Consider the following 20,224-nt stretch of genomic DNA (forward strand, 5'->3'; position numbering starts at 1 on the left):
CGCGCCCCGCGCGGCGCACGCGCGCCAGCGGCGGCAGCCAATAGCGGCACGGCCTGCGCGGCGCGTCACGCACGCCCCGCCCCCTGCGCGGCGCCCCGCCGCCCGCCGTGAGGGCGCGCGCGGGAGCGGGCCTTTCCGCGCGCGCCGTGCTGCTGTGGCAACGCCAGCGCTCCGAGGGGCCGCCGCGGCGAGCTGCTGCCGCTCGGTGGTCGCCGGTGAGGCGGGGCGCGGTGCCAGCGGTCGGTGCTGCCTTAAACTCAGCCCTGAGACCCACGCCATGACAAAAGTTGCGTGCATTCTTGTGTACGACCTTATGTCGAAGCCGCAGCGTGCAGGCCTCGTTCACGCAGGCCGCAGTCATGGAAGGCCTTCCCAGAAGAGGGAGGGAGCCCCACGCAGCCATGCTGAGGTGGTCGAATTTCAGAGGTACATCAGCCCTGCTTACTCGGTGAGGACGAGAGCGTCCTGTGGACCCGCAGTGTGGGGGCCCAGAGCATGCTGAGGAGCTTCATAGGCTGCCAGCAGGCAAATGCTGTAACGCAGGGCTGTTGCCTTGGTCAGACTGCCAGGAGGCAGAAGGCTAGGGCGGTAATGGGCCCTCCTGTGCTTACAGGAGGAACAGTGTCCAGAGACCCCATGTGCCCCCTCAGGCAAGAAGACAGCAACTTTCCCCCTGTCACTCCTCCCATGCAGTGCAAGGAGCGACATGGCAAATGTCCAAAAAAAATGAAGGCCTAAACCCCATTTATGTACTGGGGTCACACAGCTCAGGGACAGAAAGGGCGCTGGCTGCCCCACAGTGCTTGGAGAGATCCTGTGCCCAGAGTGCTTAATTTTTTTGATTTTTCACCATCCTTTCCTCCACTGTCCTGGGCATTTTTTCATTTTTTGTTTTCTTTCTGATGTAAATACAGAAAGAAATAGAAACAGTATAGGTATATTCTCACAATCTTTCATATAGTGATTAAGAATAATGAGAAATCCCAGGTTAAATCAAGTATTTTTGGAATTCTTTTGCCTTGGTCCACTTTTTTTATTCCAGTCAGTTCCAAATCATGATTCTTGTACCCCAATTCAGCTGCCTGCACCTTATCACCTATAGTCAAAACACATCTTAGAATTGAAGAAATGCTTAGCATTTCTTGTGTAAATGCTTATTGCTTCTTCTGGTTTGTCCATCTTGCTGCCTCAGAACATCCTCTCATCTGCCTCCCATTGCTTTCTCTCTCCACCCTATGTTACCTCAACATCTTCCATCTCATCTCTCACCCTTCCTCCGTCTTCCCAGCTCACCCCTGGCCCCAGCTATGGCATGCTTTTGGGACCTCTTTCCCCATGATTCTCACCTCACTTGTCTCTTCTTTCCACTTGGTGAATCAATGTGCTCATCTTTAATATTTCTTGGCACTAAGAGGCGCTTTCCAAAAGGCCCTCAGAGGCCCACATAAAGACTACTTCACGTTTTCACACTAAACTATGCTTTTACCCACTGGGGCCACCCTGATGCCTCAGCCTGAAGGTGTTGACATGTGCTGGCTGTCCCTCCACAGGGGATGCTTTGGTGTCCTGACCTCTGCCCCATTCCTGCCCAGTGTCACCCTGGGCTGCCTGTTCGCACCTCAGCCTTCCCCACCCAAACCCAGTCCTGTACCCCTGAGGTACCAGCTTTTCCAGAAAAGGCCTTCAAAGCCCTTTTGCAAATGCACTTGCTGAAGCACCATGGGCAGGTTCCTGTGGAGAAGAGAAAGTAACATCTGCCTTCATTTCACTTAGGAAGGAAGAAGCAAAGCATAAAGTCACTAGAGCTTTGACAGTTGCTCAAAATTTTCCTCTTATCTCCATAACAGTTGTAAAAATGACATTGCACTGGCAAGGCAGTTGGATTTACTTTCAGTATGAAAAAGTGTACTTTTCCTAACCTTATTTTCAGAAGTGGCTAAACTATCTGGTCTAATACTTCCCTGCACCAAAAGTGTTTGCTTGTGGCAGTACTCGTGTAGGAAAATTCAACTTAAATAATTGTCATTTAGCAAATACATAACTCGTAACATCAGTCAACCTTGCCAAGAGGTGATAATACCAGGTCAGCCCAAACTATACATTATTAATAGCTGGGAGTGCTTGTCTTTGTACATACTGATGACTACAGATAAGGCAGAAGTAGGACAAGGAGGAAAAAAGTGCCCTGCACAAACAGTTGGAGAGGAGATGGGCTCCAGGGACCTCATTACCACCTTCAAAAGAGGTGGCAATGCTGTAATTGCTGCACGCTGCAGTGCTTCCTTCTCTCTCCTCTGGGCTGGTTACACCTTATCATTCAGCAGTTTGCTCAAGGCAGCTCTGCTATGCTGCGGGCTCCCATTTACAGAAAGCCACCACCTAAACCAGCTGCTAATGCTCTTATTGTGGTGACCACAGTCCATGAAAAACGTTTATGTTGTGACATCTCTTGCACAAAATACCTCTAGATCAGTCACCTTTCCCTGAGCTTCTGCCATTTTCTTTGCTCCGTCTCTTCTTCCAGGGCAACTCTGAATGGGGACCACCTCCCTGTTGCCAGGCTTGGTTGCTTCACCACGCTGTTGCTAACAAAGCGCTTCCTGCTTTCTTCCTTGCTTACCAGGAGTGGTGAGAAGATGGCTTAAATTGTTACGCACATGGCAGATGAGAAACGGATGCTAGTCTAGGCCTTAATTTTGTTGCCTTCTTACGCATAACGACAGAAAAGTTGTGATGGCTTTTCAGTTAGGAAAATGGATGTCCTTGAACTACTCCAGAGAAAAAAAAAGGAAAAAATAAACCCCTTTTCACCAAAGGTTAATTAATATTCAAGTGTGATCAGTGACAGCTCTAATGCTTTTGAGTGAGTGAGGATGTTACCAGAAAATTTTGTGTTAGACTGGTGTGTCTGTATGTATGATGCAGCAGAGACTTAGGATAATACTAACAAGATAAGACTATTTAGTTAATTTAAGTTTAAACAGAAAATGTGGCTGTTGCCTTCTAGAGGACCTTTTAACTTTCACGTGTGCACTTTTTTCACTCAGATCAATTTGGCACAGCCATGCTTCTACTTCGCAGGCACCTGAATGCACAAGGATTCTGCAGTGCCTTTAGAGGTTAGTAAAGAAAAAACCCACTTCTTACACGTATGAAGTTTTTACATGCTATAACCTGGTAAGCATTGCCTCTAACATTACATACCACTTCCTTTTTCTCTACCACCCTCTCCCCTTGCATACGGCTACCATTGGATCTCATTGCTGAGACAAGGAGGACAAAGATTTCAGCAAAGTTCATAAAACTCTGCGTGGATGGGTCCAATTATCCCCAACATAGGAGCCACCCCTAGAGCCTGCCTGCCTGCCCAGCAATGGACCTTTGTAATACCAGACCGCAGCCTCTCCTGGGAGCTGCTAGAATTCGGTAACTAGCACTTGTAAAGTTAGAGCAGCAGAGCTGCAAGCTTTTTTAGTTTTCTAGAATATTTTTCAGGCCTATTTCAAGCAGTCTGTAACCCAAAGTCACTGTATATTATGGCAACCAAAGTCCGTCAGGTGAGGATATAAATAAACATGATTCACAAACAATGTCATTTCTCTTACCAAACTTACTATGGTTGTTCAGGAGGGTAATGAGCGTGCTACTGTCAACAGACCCTACATAAGCAACGCTGACCTTTCATTTTGTAGTCGTGGAAACTATGCTTAGGGATTACTTAGTTCTTTGGAAGAAAGTTTTATAGACTTTATTGGTCGTGCTTTCTCAAATATGTTATTTGCATACCCTCTTCTTAAAAGGTCTCTAATTGTCTTTGCATAAACATTTATTTAATTTTGCTCAGCATTAATAATATCTAATATATATATATGCTAGTGTAATAATTCATAAGGAAGTAATAGATTTGCACTTGCCTATACAAACACTATTTTCCCATGTTGTACATAGGCACTAAGATAAATATTATTACTATAGTTTCTTGTAGTTTGTGTCCATCCCCTCCCTATAACAAAAGATCTCATTTATTCAGTCTCAAATTATTTAATAAATCTTCAGTCTGCCCTGCATATCCTTTATCGCAATTGACATTACATTAAAAGAGAGGGAACATGGTATCACCACTGTGTGTATACAACTTTAGATTTAAAAAACATGCTGCTTCAACAAAGGAAATTAATGAATTAGGCAAATGGAAGCATCAAAATATTTACCTCGCCAAAAAGTGATGCCGTGACTAATACTCTTTTAGGAAGTTCTATTGGTTTGTTTCTTTTACAGGAAACTTTTAAATTTTGCTGAATGCTTTCTAAGTATTAAAATAGAGAACACTTAGTATTTGCTATTTAATACCAAGTTATCTTTCAATAGCAATCATTTTTGCCAGCGGTTCAAAGCTGCTCTATATATGAGAAGAAACATGACAGGCATATGTGGAGAGTTGACACTACCTGATAGTGGCTTTTTTTTTTTTTTTTTAAAGTTTCAACACATCAATCTCCTCTAGCTGTAAAAAACTGTAAAACACAATTTATCTGCAGAATGCTGATACACTTATTAATCAACTCTTTCCCCCCCCTCATCCTTTTCCATTTCCCTATAAATACAAACTTTTATGCAGCTGGACTGTTGCCCACATACAGCATTTAGTAAACAAAACAAAAGCCAATACAAAGGTCAATAAAACTATTTAGAAAAGGAAACTAGGGAAAACCCTATTATTGATCACCATTTTGAGAGCTGAGCAGCATTGTTTTTGTACCATAGTAACTGAGTTTAAAAACAGATACAGTACGATCCCTTCAGCTGCGAATTTAGTTAACCGTCTTCTTTTTCTGAATTAATTTCTGTAAACTTCGTGGTTTTCTAACCCCTTGGCTAGTTTCAGTCAAATTTGACAAGGAAGACGACTGTACTAGAGACACTAAGCTTGTGTACTTATCTTAACATGAAAAGCTGCACTAGGTAAAAGAAATGAAGAGTATCTAAATGCCTTCCTCTACTGTGGGAAAAGTAGGGAGAAAACAATGTTCAAACAAACCGATTGGGACAAGGTCCAGGCCACGCAGCAGGTACACACCAGCCAGTCAAGTCAACACATGTGTATCTCCCAGCCCAGCCACAGCACATGACATCTCTTTCTGTCACGCAGGCCAAAAAAACCATACAAAATGGGGATGGTAGGAAGAGGAGGAGAGCAAACAATAGCATTATGATCTTGGGGAGAAGAAAGGAGTGGCAAAGATACCGTATTGCAGAGACTTAAGAAAAATATAGGATATGGAGTGTGAAGAATTGGGGAAGACAATAATACACACAACTGCAAAAGACAAGCTTACTGTAAACTAGGCTTCGTTTGTTTAACAGCTTACACAATTGTAGGAAATTCATCATGCCTCAGCAGACTGCCTGCATACCTGGGGAGAAAGGGAGTGAGATATATTGGCAGACATATATTCTGCCCTACAGAAGTTGTCACTGAAAAAACCGCCTGAAGAGGCTGTAAAGTACTGCAGTAAATTCCCTGCTTCAGGATTTTTGTGCCTACCAGAAGCAGCAACTCAACACAGAAAAAAAAAAAAAAAAAAAATCAATCTGCACGTCTCTGCTTCCCAAAGCATACTATAGACTCAAGAAAAATCAAAACCTGGGAGCTCCAGCAGCTCAGTACACACACCCATCGCATGTTGGAAGACCCAAGGGAAAGTCGCTGCCTACATTGCAACATCAACACATCAGCACACACGTCAGCTACCACCTTGTTCCAAGGCAGCAGATACTCTGGTTAGCTGTGACATCAGAGGTACATTCAACACAGTTCAGCAACTGCCCTGTTGTATTTAGCAGATGCACACAAGGTCTCTAGTGGGGTACGTTTCACATTTAATTTTACGAACACAGTAAGTAGAATGTCCTCTCAGTAGTTTATCCTACTTTTCCTGTTTTAGGGAGGGGGCTCAAAACAAAAACCAGATTAGTAATGTGACTTGTCATTCAGTTCCTTATCTTGCATGTAATTATTTCTTTGGCAACAGGAGTTACAGCATTTCCTTTATAAATCAGATAGGCTGGATGGACTATACATATTAACTTGCTGGCCGATATGCATTAGACTACTGACTGCCAAAGCAAGCTCTTTTATCCAGAGCTCTGGGAGGCAGATAGCCTCCAAGTTCGGTCAGCCTCCATGACAGTAAACATTAATAACAGCAGAAACAGATTCTAGCTGTGCAACACCTTCTTTGTAATGGATAGCTATGTAAATCAGGGTAATGGTGTAATAGCCCATCCCCAGCTCAACCCTTGGATGCCAAGCCTACCCACCCCCAACCCTACACAGATGTTCTAGATTAGAGGCTTGTTTTACTATAAATACTTACATAGCATTGGAAAGAGCAGTCTATGCATTCCTGAAATTGCTACATTCACAGCATGCTTATTTTTTATACAAACAATCCATTTTATCATTTTACTCCTGTTGCACAGTAAGAGTGGAAAATAGGATAAAGCATAATTTTCACAGCTTTAAGAAAAAAAATCATGCTACTGAGATATTAGATGGCTAATACAAACTTTGTTTATGGGAGTTCTAGAATATTTTCACCTATGCTGGGGTTGCTTGCTTTAAGGAAATATCACACTGCTGAATTTGTAAGCACAATAACTTACCCGATCATCATAATTTCAACATAGAGGAATTAGAAGCCTGTTTCAAAGTTTTATTAATTCAAGTCATAAAAAAGTTACAACTTCAAATATGTACAAACAGCCATAAAAACATCACATTGAGTTATAAGGAGACATTTTGTTACAACGTGGCTACAAAAATCATTATCTTCCATAAACCTCCCACAAGGCTAAAATAACCATTTAAACATGTATGCTCCAAAACCCTAGTAACAGCAGTTGACAACTCATTTAATTATCATAATAAAAACAAAATCAGGGAGCAGTATTTAAGTTTGACTTGAGTAAGATGGGGCATTTAAGATTTAACTCTCAAATAAAAGTAAAAATAGTAGCATGGTTACCAGTCTTGGCTGTTAGAGTTTTAGCAATCATCAAGTGAGCATATTTGCCTCCCTTTCAGGGGTAATCTTTAAAGAGTTAAGATCCATGCCTCCAATGTTTCTGTCGTCTCGTCTTTGAATCTTACTCTGTTGTCAGCCGATTTTATTATGCATTCAGCCCTCTATGCATTTCATTCATTTCCTTTACCTGGAGGGGAGGAGGTAGAGGGAGATCAACATTTGTGCTACTTCTCAATAGTTCACACAGAACAAGACTATCAGTATTTCCTGTGGATTGTATAGCCCTTGCTATAGATATGTAAAAATAGTACTTGCTGTCAGCACTGCCCCCCACCCCGGGAAATGCAGCAGTTCACCAGCTGCCTTTGAAACTAGTACAGAACAAACAGGGTGAACTATACAGAGATGAAAACTAGTTAACAGAATTTGAGTATTTTCATTTTCCTTAAAAGCTTGCTTTGGGTGCTTCAGATGTGTTTAAGAAGCTATAACAAGCTTACGTGGTTCTGGATTCTGGCCAACCTCCTCCCCACATATAAACCATAAACAGAAATTAGTTACCTCTGCTTTCACGTACTTCCCTTTCCTCCTCCTTGTGAGGACCTGCAGGAGAAGGACAGAATAATTGTGAAGTTTTATTTAAGTCTTGGCTTACATTGTAACTTTATCTGATTGTGACTTTAAAACTCTGAACTTTAAGCTGTCCTTTACCCATCCTTCACCTCGATGAGTTTTCCCTAACACTTTCATTTTCCACACAACAGCCTTCAGTTATGACCTGAAAGTCATAGTATGTACGTCCATCACCTCTTTCCCACCTCCCAAGTTTCAAAAAAGCAGCCAGTTTACAGAGGAAGATTGTTTCTATCAGAGTTGAATTATCCTGGTATGTCATTATTTCCCAAATTACGCTGTTACCCGTTCTGCTTGGCAGCTTTGTTAGAACTTACCAGAACAACAATTCCAGCAACTATTGCTACTATTACTACTACAATGACAGCGATGAGGCCAGGAGTCAGAGACTTCATGGAAAACTCCGGTGGTATTTCATCAACATAATAGACCGATGTCTTCTCAAAACTGAGCCTTTCATTACCAAAACTCACGTTTAGTATGTTATCATGAAAGATGGAGTCACCTTTTACCTAAGAACAGATAGGGGAAAAAAAAAAAAAAAAAAGACTTGCTAATTCCCATTGTAATGGGCATTCATCTAGGCACTGCAATAATTCATCTTGCTTTAGCCAGTATGCAGTAAGACTACTGAGCGTAATGCAATAGTCACATCTAGTCTTTGGCAGACTTCACCCATGGCACACTTACATCTTTTTCAAAGTAGTAGGCCACATCAGCTATATCCACATCTCCAGAAGATTTTTCAGAGGAGTTTTGCTTCAAGTCAATAGTAATGTAAGGTTTTTCATACTGCAAAAAAATATAGTACGGTATTAAGGAGGGGCTGGTTTAAATCCAACTATCAAATCCAACTTGTGAACTCACATCCTGAACCAAGTTTCTGGTACTTGGTCTCAAGCCAATTGTTTACAGTAGGATTCAAATTCCAGTTTTTTAGTAAAGCAAAGTAAGAATTCATCTACAGACTGAGGAGAACAATATGTAATTTCTCAGTATTTCAGTTCAGATACAGCTATTTTCTAGCTGCTCAGTAACTGCCACCACTTTAAGAGCTTCTAATAAGACTCATGCTGTATTGCATTAGTCAAAGAAGTTTTCAAAGTTATTCACAACAAAATAAAATTCTGATACTTTACTAAAACTTATGTGCCTCTTACCAGAATGCTACTTATATAGCGTCCATCCAGCATGTAACGACTGGTAATTGTTTCCTTGAAGAACCTGTAAGGATATTAAAGCCATAGCTGTTAAGAACAGTACTATTTTACACGTCGATTTTCAGAAGCAGAGAAGACTACTATAATTAGTTGGGCTTTTTCCTGCAGTCTCTGTAGTGGGCTGACCCCAGCTGGCAGCTAAACCTTCACTCAGTCTCTCACTTCCTGCTAGCAGGACTGGGAAGAGAAACAGGAAGGCAAATGCAAGGAAAAAAACCCTCATGGGTCAAGATAAAGACAGTTTAATAATGAGTGAAAGGGTTGGGCGGGGGAAATAAAAACCCCAAGTGACACAAAAAGCAATCCCTCACCACTAGCAGATCGACGCCCAGCCTATCCCCAAGCAATGGCTACTTGGGGAAAAACGTCCCCCAGATTTACTGCTCAGCATGACATTATACAATAACGTTCATCAATTTGGGTCAGCGGTCTCTGCTGTGTCCCCCCTTTTCCAGCTTCTTGCCTACCCCCAACCTACTCACTGGGGCAGCAGAGTGAGGGTCTGAGAAGGCCTCGACACTACATAAACACTGTTCAGCAACAGCTAAAACACTGGTGACTATCAACACTGTTTTGGTCACCAGTCTAAAACACAGCACCATACTGACTGCTACCAAGAAAATTAACACTATCCCAACCAAACACAGTGCACTCTCATTACTGAATTATACTAGAGCTCTGTTAATTCCCAACAGCAAAGATGCACTTACTGAAAAATAAACACATACGTTACTGCAGTGGTAGAGAGAAGAGTCTGAACAGTTTTGAGATTTCAGAAGAGAAGCTAGAGAGCAGCAGCTTTTGTTCGAGTGGGGGGGATCTAACAGCTACAAGAACATTTTTCTTGCTATATGACCTCTGACAAAGAGAAGTAGAATTTTGTTTTAGCCAAAAAATAGCTAAACTCTTGTTTTTCTCCTGCTGCTTCTATGCAGTCCCTCTGCCATCTTTGTCAGTTTACTTTTTGGGCAGTTTCACTTTCCATTTCCTTCAGTATATTGAGTTGATAAAAAAAAGCAGCAATCAAATTTTAAAATGGAAGTGAATTTCATTAGCAGTCAATTTATTTCCAATAAAAATTAAAACAGTTAAAACAGTTCTGTGAAGGATCTGTAGGTCACTTCTAAGACATCTTCTTACAAATTAATTCAGAGGTCTAACAATACTTTTTAACAATTGTTTAGAAATACACTAGATATCTGTCACGCATAGAGACATTGCCATAACATCTTACTATCATTGCTTACCTCTTTAAAGATTCAGTGTCCAGTGGAGCATTTCTCTCAGCATGTTTCATTTCAATGATGATCCACCTGAAATAATAGGCAAGTACAATGAATATTCTTAGAGCACATGCATATAACAACACATACTAGCAATCTAACCTCGGGGGAAAAAAAACAGAGCAGCAAGAGAAAAAAAAAAAGCCTCCTCCAAAGTCTACTGCTTTCTGAAGAAAAAAAAAAAGCGGCAGTTATCAAGTGTTTATTGCTTTGTCTTCATTCATCCCCAGCACACCACTCATACAGGTAAATCCTCTACAATGCAGAGCTCAATACAGGAATGTTTTAACATCACAGCACACCCTGTTGAAAGACTTACATTGTTCTGACTAACTGATCGCACTTCAAGTCTGCATCATGTTTGTCAGTTCTTCTAACACCAGCTGTATTCACACACCAACAGGTGGTTCCATTGCACTGCTTTGCCTTGAAAACGCCAGTATTTTCACACTCGGGATCATAAAGCCCATCAGTATCTTCAAACGCATCTTTTGGTTTCTCACGACGACCTGATTTTGAGCCTTTCATTTCCGCTTTCATCAACAGGCATTTTGAAGTCACTAAAAACAACCAGAAAGTCACGTTATGCAGCAACCATAGTGTTCAAAACAGAGCTCTTAAGTCTGTAAAAGCACACGTTTACATCAGAAGGAAACAAGATCTGAAACCATTACAAGGGGGAGAAGGTGTCTAACATGTAGGTAGTGCATAAAGCCAACACAACTACGGTACATCAGCTTCTCAAGGCAAACGCCTAAGAAGCCCAGCCACTTTCCTTTTCTTACAGCGAGAGGATCATTTACAGCTTAGCCGAGTCTGAACCATGAGTCAGGTGTCTTGAGACAAGAACTCTTTCACCTTTACATTGGCAGGAAAAATCATGATACATGCTTACAAGGAAGCTAAAAATTAATCTTTGAGAAATCCTTGCCATTGGAGAGCGAATATTAAGAAGGATGGAGGAGCCTCCATCAGTATAAGCGTATGCACATCCACACAAGTCACACAGGAGGAATCCTAAACACTTATCTTCCATCACCAGTTGACCTGGAAGACCGGGAAGCAGCTTTCCTTTCTTGCTACCATCATTTACCAGGAACTCAATGGTCATTTTCACGTATTCCCCCAAATTTAACCAGCATTTTTCCTCGCCACCCCGTACCAGAGAGCGCTCCCAGCCCCACGCCTGCCCCACTCACGCTTGCTGCAGTCCACGGAGACGCCGGAGCCCACTGAATCGCACCAGCAGACGCCGTTCTCCAGCCGGCAGTTGGTCACACGCTTGTTCTTCTCGCAGATGCAGGCTGGAAAGGAAGCGGAGCCGTGGAGCGGCAGCCCCCGGGGAAGCACCCCGGGGCACCGCCGCTCCGCGGGCGGGGAGGAGAGACAAAGCCGCCCCTCACCGGACGGAGCCGGCCGGGCGTCGGGCACCCGTACCCCACCCACCCTTCCCTTGAGAAGGGCAAGAACACCCTTCGCGACGCTCAGGCTCCCCCAGGGCTCTTCCCGCGGGCTACCGGGCCCCTACGGCTGGGGACAAAGGGACGCCGGGCTGCCCCCTCCTCACCTTCCCGCCCGCGGGGCGGCCCCTCCCATACCCGCCATGGACCCCGACGGAGAGGGGGCGCCATTTTGTGGCGTCGCGCGAAGTGGGTCGCCCAGCGGGGCGGCTCCGCGGGCGACGGAGGGCGAGAGGGGCAACAAGAAAGGGCGGCGGGGCGGGAACCCGGTTGGGAGAGGGGGTGCAGGGGGGAAAGAGGGGTGCGGACGCTCACGGTTATTCTGGGCGCAAGCGGCGGTGCAAAGCAGCAGTAGGAGCGCAGCTCCGCAGAGCAGCTTCATGGCTGGGGTCGGCAGAGGGGCCGGGGAAGAGTCCTCCGAGGGCGCGGGCGGAGGAGAGGGAGCGGTGCCTGCGCGACGGCCGAGCCGATGTGAGCCACCCGACAGGTTCCGCAGGTGGTGGTGGCTGCGCCGCGCCCTCCCGGCTCCGGTTACACCTGAGACGCGCAGGCGGCAGCTCCTCCTCCCGGGCCAGCCGGGCGCTGTTAAACCGACACCCCCCTCCCTTTCCTCTCACCGCACCTGGGTGAAACTGGATGGGGCGGGGCAGGTGGCCGCTCCCCGTCCCGGCCCAAATATAGCCTCTTCCGCAAGGGCTAGGGAAGGGGGGGCGGTGGTCGCCTGGGGAGGGGGTGCTGAGGTGCGGCCGCTCTCGCTAAAGGGGCTGTGAAACCGCCCCGCCCGCGGTGGAGGGGCAGTGGGACGGGGAGGTGGGGAATGGTCGCCCCTGCCGTCGAGGAGAAACTTAGTCATGGGGGGAAGCTCCCAGGCGTGTTTGTTTTGTGACACACAGGCTGGGGGAGCCAAGCCGCCTCCTCTCCCGGCTCAGGGCTTCCCGTTGCTGCCGGTGGCCTTCTGCGGGCCGGGGCCGTGGGAGGGCCTGCCCCGGCGGCCGCCGGCCCCGAGGCCTCTCACCCGGCCGTGTGGCCGCCGGGCCCTGGGCCTCCTTCCCCTCGGGAGAGGGGCGGGGGGTTGTTGTGTTTTATCTCCCCTCGGCTGGTCATCAATATTCCCACTTTATTGTTAGTTTTGTTCACGTCCCGTGGTGCCCTTTGTACTACTTCGTGAGGACTTAGCGTTTACAGTAAATCCTGATAATCCCTCAGTTAACTTAAGAAAAAAACAGAACACCTATCTGTATAGAATAAAGTATTTCTTAAAGATTTTTCTGCCTTTTTTTTTTTCTTTTCTAAAATACACACCAGGTTCATTCTCCCTCAGGACTGCCCTGAAGAGAGACGTCCTGTGCTGCAGTGCCCGCACTTCCTTGTGCAGAAAAAAAGCTGTTCTCTGTGCTTTGTCTCTGAGCAGCAGAGTTTTGTGGGGACCTACAAAAATGGTAGGTAGCGCCAGGGCCCTGCCAGGTTGCTGAGGAGGAAACAGGAAAACCCGCTGCAGGTTTTAAAATGGCTTTCCAAAGTGTAAAAGTGATGTCAAGGTGGAAGACAAAAGATAGGTATGGTACACTATTTTCCACAGCATTTTTTCAGTTTATTAGTTCAGTTAAAAAAATATGCATAGATCTCTCTGAAAGATAACGTAAGTGTCCTGGAAAAACAAGTTATTTTAGTAGAGGAGAAAACCAGAATGACATCTCTCTAAGTCTGTTCCTGCATTTATAAGAAACCAATAGTTTCCAAAGACTTGAAACTTCCTCTTACCAGTGTTTACGTTCGCTGAACAATAAAAATATGTTGCTGCTTTTGTATATGCAGACCTCAGTTAATGAAACTGCTTGAAACCTTTGCACGATCTGAAATGTAAGTGCAGGTTAGCTGTCTTTGTGGTTTTGTCTCTGCATGCAGCTGTGTTTGTATTATATCTTTGATTTTGTATTTATCATTGTCTACAGTGCACTGTTGAAATCGGGTGGGTGCTGTCTCAGATGGGGCCAAGTTAAATGGCTGGATTTTGGGTCATCTCCTGGTACAGCTTTTTGCAGACTTTTGCAGCATTTATCTTGATTCTTGTGGTTTTGTGCGGCTTCTTCATACTCTTCTGATACACCTGTTAAAGAGTCAAAATAAGAGCAAGATCTTAGCAATGTGAAAACTTGTGAAGGCTTTGAAGTCTCAGATACGGACTTCTCACTTTGCTGCTGTCAAATGATGGCATTCTTCAGAAAGATGAGCAGGATCAATAGAATCAGAAATGCCTGCCTTATTGTAAAGCTCATTTTCTATGTAAATGTACCGGTTTGTTCAAGATGAGAAGAGTTACCCTGTCGTTATCAAACTGCCCAGCTGAACTACGTAAGCCGTGATAATAAGGAACAGTAAATTTTATGATAGGCTTTTGCCCATTTTTTTTTTTTTAATAATATGTAAATGTAGAAGAACTACACAGGCTGGGTGCATGCTAATCCTCCTTGTTCTCCTGGCCCTGGTGCTGCATAGGTAAATGTCTGTAGCTAATTTTAAAAATCCAAGCGTTAGTCTGCAGTTTTGAAAGCTCACAGTGGCTACTACTGGAAGTAGCACTGCTTCTTCAGCCAACCTTTAAATATCAGATGGGTCTTTGCTGTCAGTAAACAAAAAATAGCCATAACCTTTAGAGTCTAAGAGTTGAACGGTCTTAGGGTATTTGTGTGGACTAAAGAAGCCTGCTACAGTGTGTTTGGGGATTTTATTACAACACATGTTTTCCCTGAACTGTTAGTTATCACCTGTGGAAAGCCATATCATATTGTGGTGCAAAGATAGGTGCATCGTGTTGCTTTTTGTAGTACAGCATTTAATTTGGCTCTAGTTTGCAGGAGTAAATAAAGAGCTCATTATCTATAATTTCCCCATGTTTCCAAATATGAAGAAATTACTGTTTAAACATTCCTCAGTATTTTAGAAGCAGAGGGAGTTAACTCTACACAATGTTGTTACCCAGCAAAGCAATGGAAATGAGGAACCGTTCACAATAGCATTAATCTTACCCTCTTTCCAGGTTATTTTGAGGGAAGCTTCTCTGTAGGATCAAAGCCAGTGGAGCAGGCACGTGGTTAAAAAGATAAAAGGGCCCAAATGTCAAAGTAGCTTCATTACAGAGATACCTTGGTGTCTAGGGGGTTGGAAGGCAGTGTCTTTTTTTTTACCTTTTGTGTCGATATATAACTCTGTGCTGGAATATGTGACCTTATTCAATGGCTATTCTGTATTAACTTTCCTCAGCGTACAGCTCTAAAGGTAAGGCCTGGCTTGTTGGTTATAAACAGGATAATTGTATCAACTGTTGGAGATATCTCCTCTTATCAAATAGCTGAATGCTGATTAGGCAGTGCAGTGTAGGCTAGTTGTGGTTTACACTTACTAAAGCATAATTACAGCTCAGTCAAATTATAATTTAAATGCTACGAGCACATTGCTGGCTCTATCATATAGCAAAAAGGAAAAAAAAATGTTTTGATCGCTAGGCCCCAGAGAATAAGTAAACTTACATTTGGAAAACTGTAAGTTTGGAAAAAGTGTATTTTTCAACTTTTTCTCTGTAATTTACACTTCTTCCAGGTCTGTTTGGAGTATAAAGTTCAGTTCACTAAAGTGTTCAAGAGCCGCTGACGCCAGTGGGAGATTTTCTGTTGACTTCAGTGAACTGTGGATCAGATCCGATGAGATAAATCCAGCTCTTTCTGAAGTGTGTAAGAATTAGCGCGATACTGGGATCTGGCCGAGGTCTTTAGGAGGTCATTTCCAGGTCTTCCCTAGAAATTGGCTTTGTGATACTCGTCAGGCACAGAAAAGGGACAAATCTGCTTTCAGGGAAAGTTGCAAGGATGTATGAGTCACTCCTGAAGTATCAGGAAACGATGCAAGGTGGGGCTGTGACATGCTCTGTGGTCAGCAGATCAGAGACATGAGTAGAGAGAGCGTGATCAGGGCCATGGGAGTATTTGGCAATCTAGCTCTAATTGAGATTCTTCGGAGGCTGCAAACCTGATCGGTTTTGGGTGTACCCTTCTGAAGATAACCAAAGTCTCATCCCTATAAAATAGGCCATGTATTATACCAAATTGCAGACCATAGTCTTACTAGTGTTTTCCCAAGAAAATTTATGACTTTTGAAAATCCATGATGACTTTTAACTGGTTAAGGCTGACAAAGTTAGAAACAACCAGAAACAGCCTTATGCTCAAAAGTGCCAGCAGTTTTTTTGGACGGTAGACATTGCTATATACATTATCTATATTATAGACTTGCTGAGGAGCTTTTTATTAGTACAGTCTTAGAATGTTTGTGTTCAACTTTTTTTACAGACTTTACCATCTGCATTGAATGAAGCCTTGAAAGGACTATAGGGAAGAGAACAATATCGAAAAATTATATAGAATATCTTGTTCATGCTGTGTTTCTGAAGATTCCATACCTTCACAAACACATGTATGCTGCCACTTAAAGAAGTGTAATAAGAAGTGGTCCTTCTGCATGTTTTATTTTTCCTGCAGGTTTGAAAAACACTACATAACAGGTATTGTTGTCTTGATTTGAATAATGAGAACATTTGGAGTCATGGAGAGCTTAAACGTTTCGGCTGTATGGAACTGGTCAAATATAGAGCCAACAAGAAAATAAACGAGCAATTGTGCCTTTCCGCTAGATTGAGTGTCTAACTACCTCTGAACAATGTAAAGAAGCTAGTTTACACATTTTGTTCTAGATCACGACTTTTTATTTTCTTGAATAATAACCGTTTATAAACATAAGTGTGCTTGCGTATTTTGCTGAAATTGTGGTGCACACTGGAGATGGACATTAGTTCAGAGGCAGTGGCAACACTCATAAAGCTGTCCTCAGCATCAGAAGCCCACAGCTTGGTTCTCTGTCAAGCTGGAGACCTTTGAAAGTAAGAGTATCTACTGAGAGGTAAAGGGCTGTTGGTTCAGAGGTTCATAAAACTAGACAGGGTGTAGCCACAAGAGAGAAGTGCTCATGCAATTAATGTATGTTCTATTTGCGTCTTTGAGGATTATAGAAACCAGCCTGTCTGATATGCTGTGGCATCCTCACCTACCTGCCAGGGCTTAGTCTTAACTCCCGGGGGTGGGGTCAGTAACAGGCTTGTCATCCTTGTCTTTGCTTACCTGAAAATACATCTCCATGGCTCTTAACACTGACAGCATTTTTTAAAAACATCTATTGTCAGCATTCAAAGCTGCTTAAAATGCGCAGCATTAGATGTAAAAAACTTAATTACTCTTTGTCCAGACTACTTAGTAGCAGAGAGGCAAGCATATTCATTTCATACTGTGCCCAATCCCTCAGAACACTCACTGGTTTAGTACGGTTTGGAAAGGGCTTGTGGGAAAACATGAGATTGCAAGCTGTAGTAAGAGAAGCTCCGTTTACACTAAAATTGTTTCAATTCTGGCATCTTAAGATGCTTTTTTTTGCCCTTTTAGCCATTCTCTGTGGAAGAAGATACAGATGGAACTTTGCCAAAACACCTGTTAAGAACTGTTTGAGAGAGTCCTAAATAGTTTTTAATATGTTTTATCGCATGACAACATCTCTGTGCTGTAGGCAGAACCAACGCAGATGGTTATACAGACCGATAGTTGTCCTGTCTCTGAGGATGGTGTTATCAGAAGGCACATTAAGTCTTTTTCTCACAACCTGGAGGTGTCTGCCACTAAATTTGCTTGTATCGGACTTGTCTATACATACAGGTTGCTACAAGGCAAGCTAGGGTGTGGATTTACAGTATGTCAGGTAAACCAGAGTAATACACTATAGATGGAGCTGTACCCAGCAGTAAGCAGAAGACATTTATTCCTCAACGTAAACAGGGTCACAGCATGCAGGCAGGTGGTTTCCACGGAGCAGCTAACATGCTGTAAATCCCCACCCGCTCTTGCCTCACTCTGACTCGCGTGTGTAGCCATACCCCAAGCAAAGGTGAATAAATACACCCATGAGCTGAGCCACAGACACCATTTAGCATAACACAACAGACAGCAGAGAGTGGGGTTGAGAGCGCTAGGTGTTCCATAGCTCACAGGATGCTTTTGCTTTTGTTGTTTTTTTTTTAAATTATTTTTATTTTTTTCCTTGGTGAAATAAACTGGTTTTGCGTTGTAACCACTTTCCTAGTTCATGAGTTTCCCTTATTTTTTTCAGTTAGCAATAGTTGTTACCAAAGTTCATTTGTTTCTCTTTGCACTTTAATTTACAGCCCTTGTACTAGTCATTTTATTGCTTCAACCTCTGAGTGAGAGAACTTTTACAACTGGTGATTACTGAACTCAGAGAAACAAGAAAGCTTTTTGACCTGCAGTGGAGTAATTATAGAGCCCATTGCTTCTTGGGAGGGGCATTCAATGTTTAACAAACTGTGGCAACTCTGATTTAACTGTGTGGAGCCTGGACCATTGGATGAGAGTGAAAGAAAAATATTCTAGACTCTTTCCAGCTCACATTTTAACTTGCCTGTTTTAAGTCTCATCAAAGGGCTGTCCTTGAAATTCTGCCTTCCCACTACTGAACTTGATGCTGTTCCTTTCGTAGCAGGATGAGAGGATTGGATCAACCTATTTGCATATGAAAATAATTTTCCCTTACTGCAGAAATTATAGCTACATTACTCTTGATTAATCCTTTCATGGGGCGAGTCTTCTGAAGGCTGTGCCGTGAAAATAGGCTCTTGACAATAGAGAAATTGTCCTGTCTTAATTACTACTATTGTTTCATATTATAGGCGCTGTGGTCATGGACAAAGATTCAGTTGTGTTCAACAGTGTAAAAGCAGAGCATAAATAGATACCCTGTGTTTGAAAGAGTTTGGGATCTGAATTATGTGACCAGTAAACTGGGAGGTAAATCTAAACTTTGGGATTGAAAACAAGATGAGAAAGATTTGATGCAATTTACACATTTTCCTGAGTTACAGAATCACAAGCCATCTACCCAAGAGTTTGAGGGCTGTCTCCTATTTTCATCCACTCAAACGACTATTATTTTAAAAAATCCTGAACTTGCCTTCAGGAAAAAAAAAATTAGAACATTATTTTGAAAGCAGCAAAGTTTTTCTACTTTTGATCTTCCTGGATAAAAAGAAAGATATATTTCCTGCATAATAAGTTGCTTAGATCTTTCATGGTTTTGTGTACTGATGTGTGCGTATATATTACATCAGTGAGACTATGTGCATGTGGTATTCACTCGATGGGAATGGAATATTTTCAGCTAATGTGATTTTATGAAAACGGTTTTTTTAAGTAAAATTCTTGAAGTTTTATTTGTTCAGCTACATTGCCCTCAAGAAGATTTTTGAAGCCTGGAGTTTGCTAGCTGCTTCTGAGAGGAAAGAGGAGTAAAATACAAGCTGAACAGCTCGTTTCACATATTTTTCAGTACGAATGCGGGCACTCCATCCCCTCCGTGCAGGCGTGGTGCACCGGCAGCGCCCTGGGCAGGGCCGCCACACACCTGTGCCTTGTGCCTGCGCCTGGGGAAGCTGGTGCTCTTGGCAGCTGGGACAAATGGCTCACGGTGGTATAGAGGAGTCCTGCTTGTTAGTGCTCTTCCCACAACGCAGCATGAAGCAACAACTGGGTAATGACTAACCACGGTTATTAAGTACTCACCAACACAAAACACAATCTCCGGTGTCTTAAGAAAGTTAGAATATGGTGGGTGACGTCAGAAGGCCGAAAAAAACACTTAAAGCAATATTTTACACAGTAAAATATGCATGCAGAGTTTTGAGCTGCTGTTGTTGAGAGATACATCATTCTTCACTTGCCATTGTGGGACATGATGTTGATGACCTAATGCAGTCTATCTCATCTATTTACTTTGACAAAGTAATTGGAACTCTTCAGATAAGACTACTTCGTTTCACTTAGAACCAGCACAGAAGTGCCAATCCTTACATCTTAAAGGCTTCCACTGTCTGCTTTCAATTGGTTAAGTTCATACAGGATATATCAGTCTATTTACAGTAGAAATGAACAGCAAGTTCGAACTGATGTCCCCAGTACTTTATGTAGATTTTCTGCTGCAGAGTACTTGGCTGTCTGGAAGTACGCAGAAGCAGCATGTTCAAACATGCACTGTGTTTGCTGGCAGCCTTCGCATTCTTTTACCATTTGCTGTATTAGTCTAGTCAGTACGCTTTTTGTTCACTACGTAATTTCCCAATGATTTTTTTCTTCTAGTTCCTGAATTTCTCAGCACCTGAGAGTAACTACAGCTGTTCTTGGACTTATGTATTGGAAAACCCTGCTGTATGCTTAGTTCTTTTCAAGTAAACAAAGCTGAAAACAATTTTTCTGCCCATTCATCCATCAATGACGTACACTGAAGTGGCACTGGACCGTTTGTAGTTTTAATCATACTGTAACTCTTGTCAAAAGCAAGGATTTAGCTGTAAGGCGCCTTTCCAGTACCCTTACTTGCCATCTCAAGCAGCAAATAGGTAAGGCATATTCATTCTAGTATGCTCAGTCCTAGCCCTGGCACATGATGCTGTAACAATTCGTTTCACACAACTCATCTAAATCTTCACTCTCTCT

At 43.1% G+C, this 20,224-nt stretch overlaps 1 protein-coding gene across 1 annotated transcript; it reads right to left on the reverse strand.

The window, feature by feature from the left end:
* Nucleotides 1–6,702: 6,702 nt before the first annotated feature.
* On the reverse strand, nucleotides 6,703–12,227 carry EPCAM (epithelial cell adhesion molecule). The gene is made up of 9 exons (XM_063328125.1): nucleotides 11,940–12,227; nucleotides 11,364–11,468; nucleotides 10,484–10,724; nucleotides 10,129–10,194; nucleotides 8,822–8,885; nucleotides 8,352–8,453; nucleotides 7,979–8,173; nucleotides 7,590–7,631; nucleotides 6,703–7,215 (listed from the first exon to the last, which is right to left on the reverse strand). The coding sequence occupies exons 1-9, from the start codon at nucleotides 12,004–12,006 to the stop codon at nucleotides 7,174–7,176; spliced, it is 924 nt and encodes a 307-aa protein (XP_063184195.1). The 5' UTR covers nucleotides 12,007–12,227; the 3' UTR covers nucleotides 6,703–7,173.
* Nucleotides 12,228–20,224: the final 7,997 nt, after the last annotated feature.

This window comes from Chroicocephalus ridibundus, chromosome 3 (assembly GCF_963924245.1).
Source record: "Chroicocephalus ridibundus chromosome 3, bChrRid1.1, whole genome shotgun sequence".
NCBI lineage: Eukaryota > Metazoa > Chordata > Aves > Charadriiformes > Laridae > Chroicocephalus > Chroicocephalus ridibundus.

Excerpts from the sequence above, each read along its gene's own strand:
- EPCAM (XM_063328125.1), bottom strand. The coding sequence starts at position 12,006 with ATGAAGCTGCTCTGCGGAGCTGCGCTCCTACTGCTGCTTTGCACCGCC. Across the intron at positions 8,174-8,351 it reads CCTACTACTTTGAAAAAGAT|GTAAAAGGTGACTCCATCTT; the intron begins GTAAGTGTGCCA and ends ATCTGTTCTTAG. Across the intron at positions 7,216-7,589 it reads GGAAGTACGTGAAAGCAGAG|GTAAAGGAAATGAATGAAAT; the intron begins GTAACTAATTTC and ends CCTCCCCTCCAG.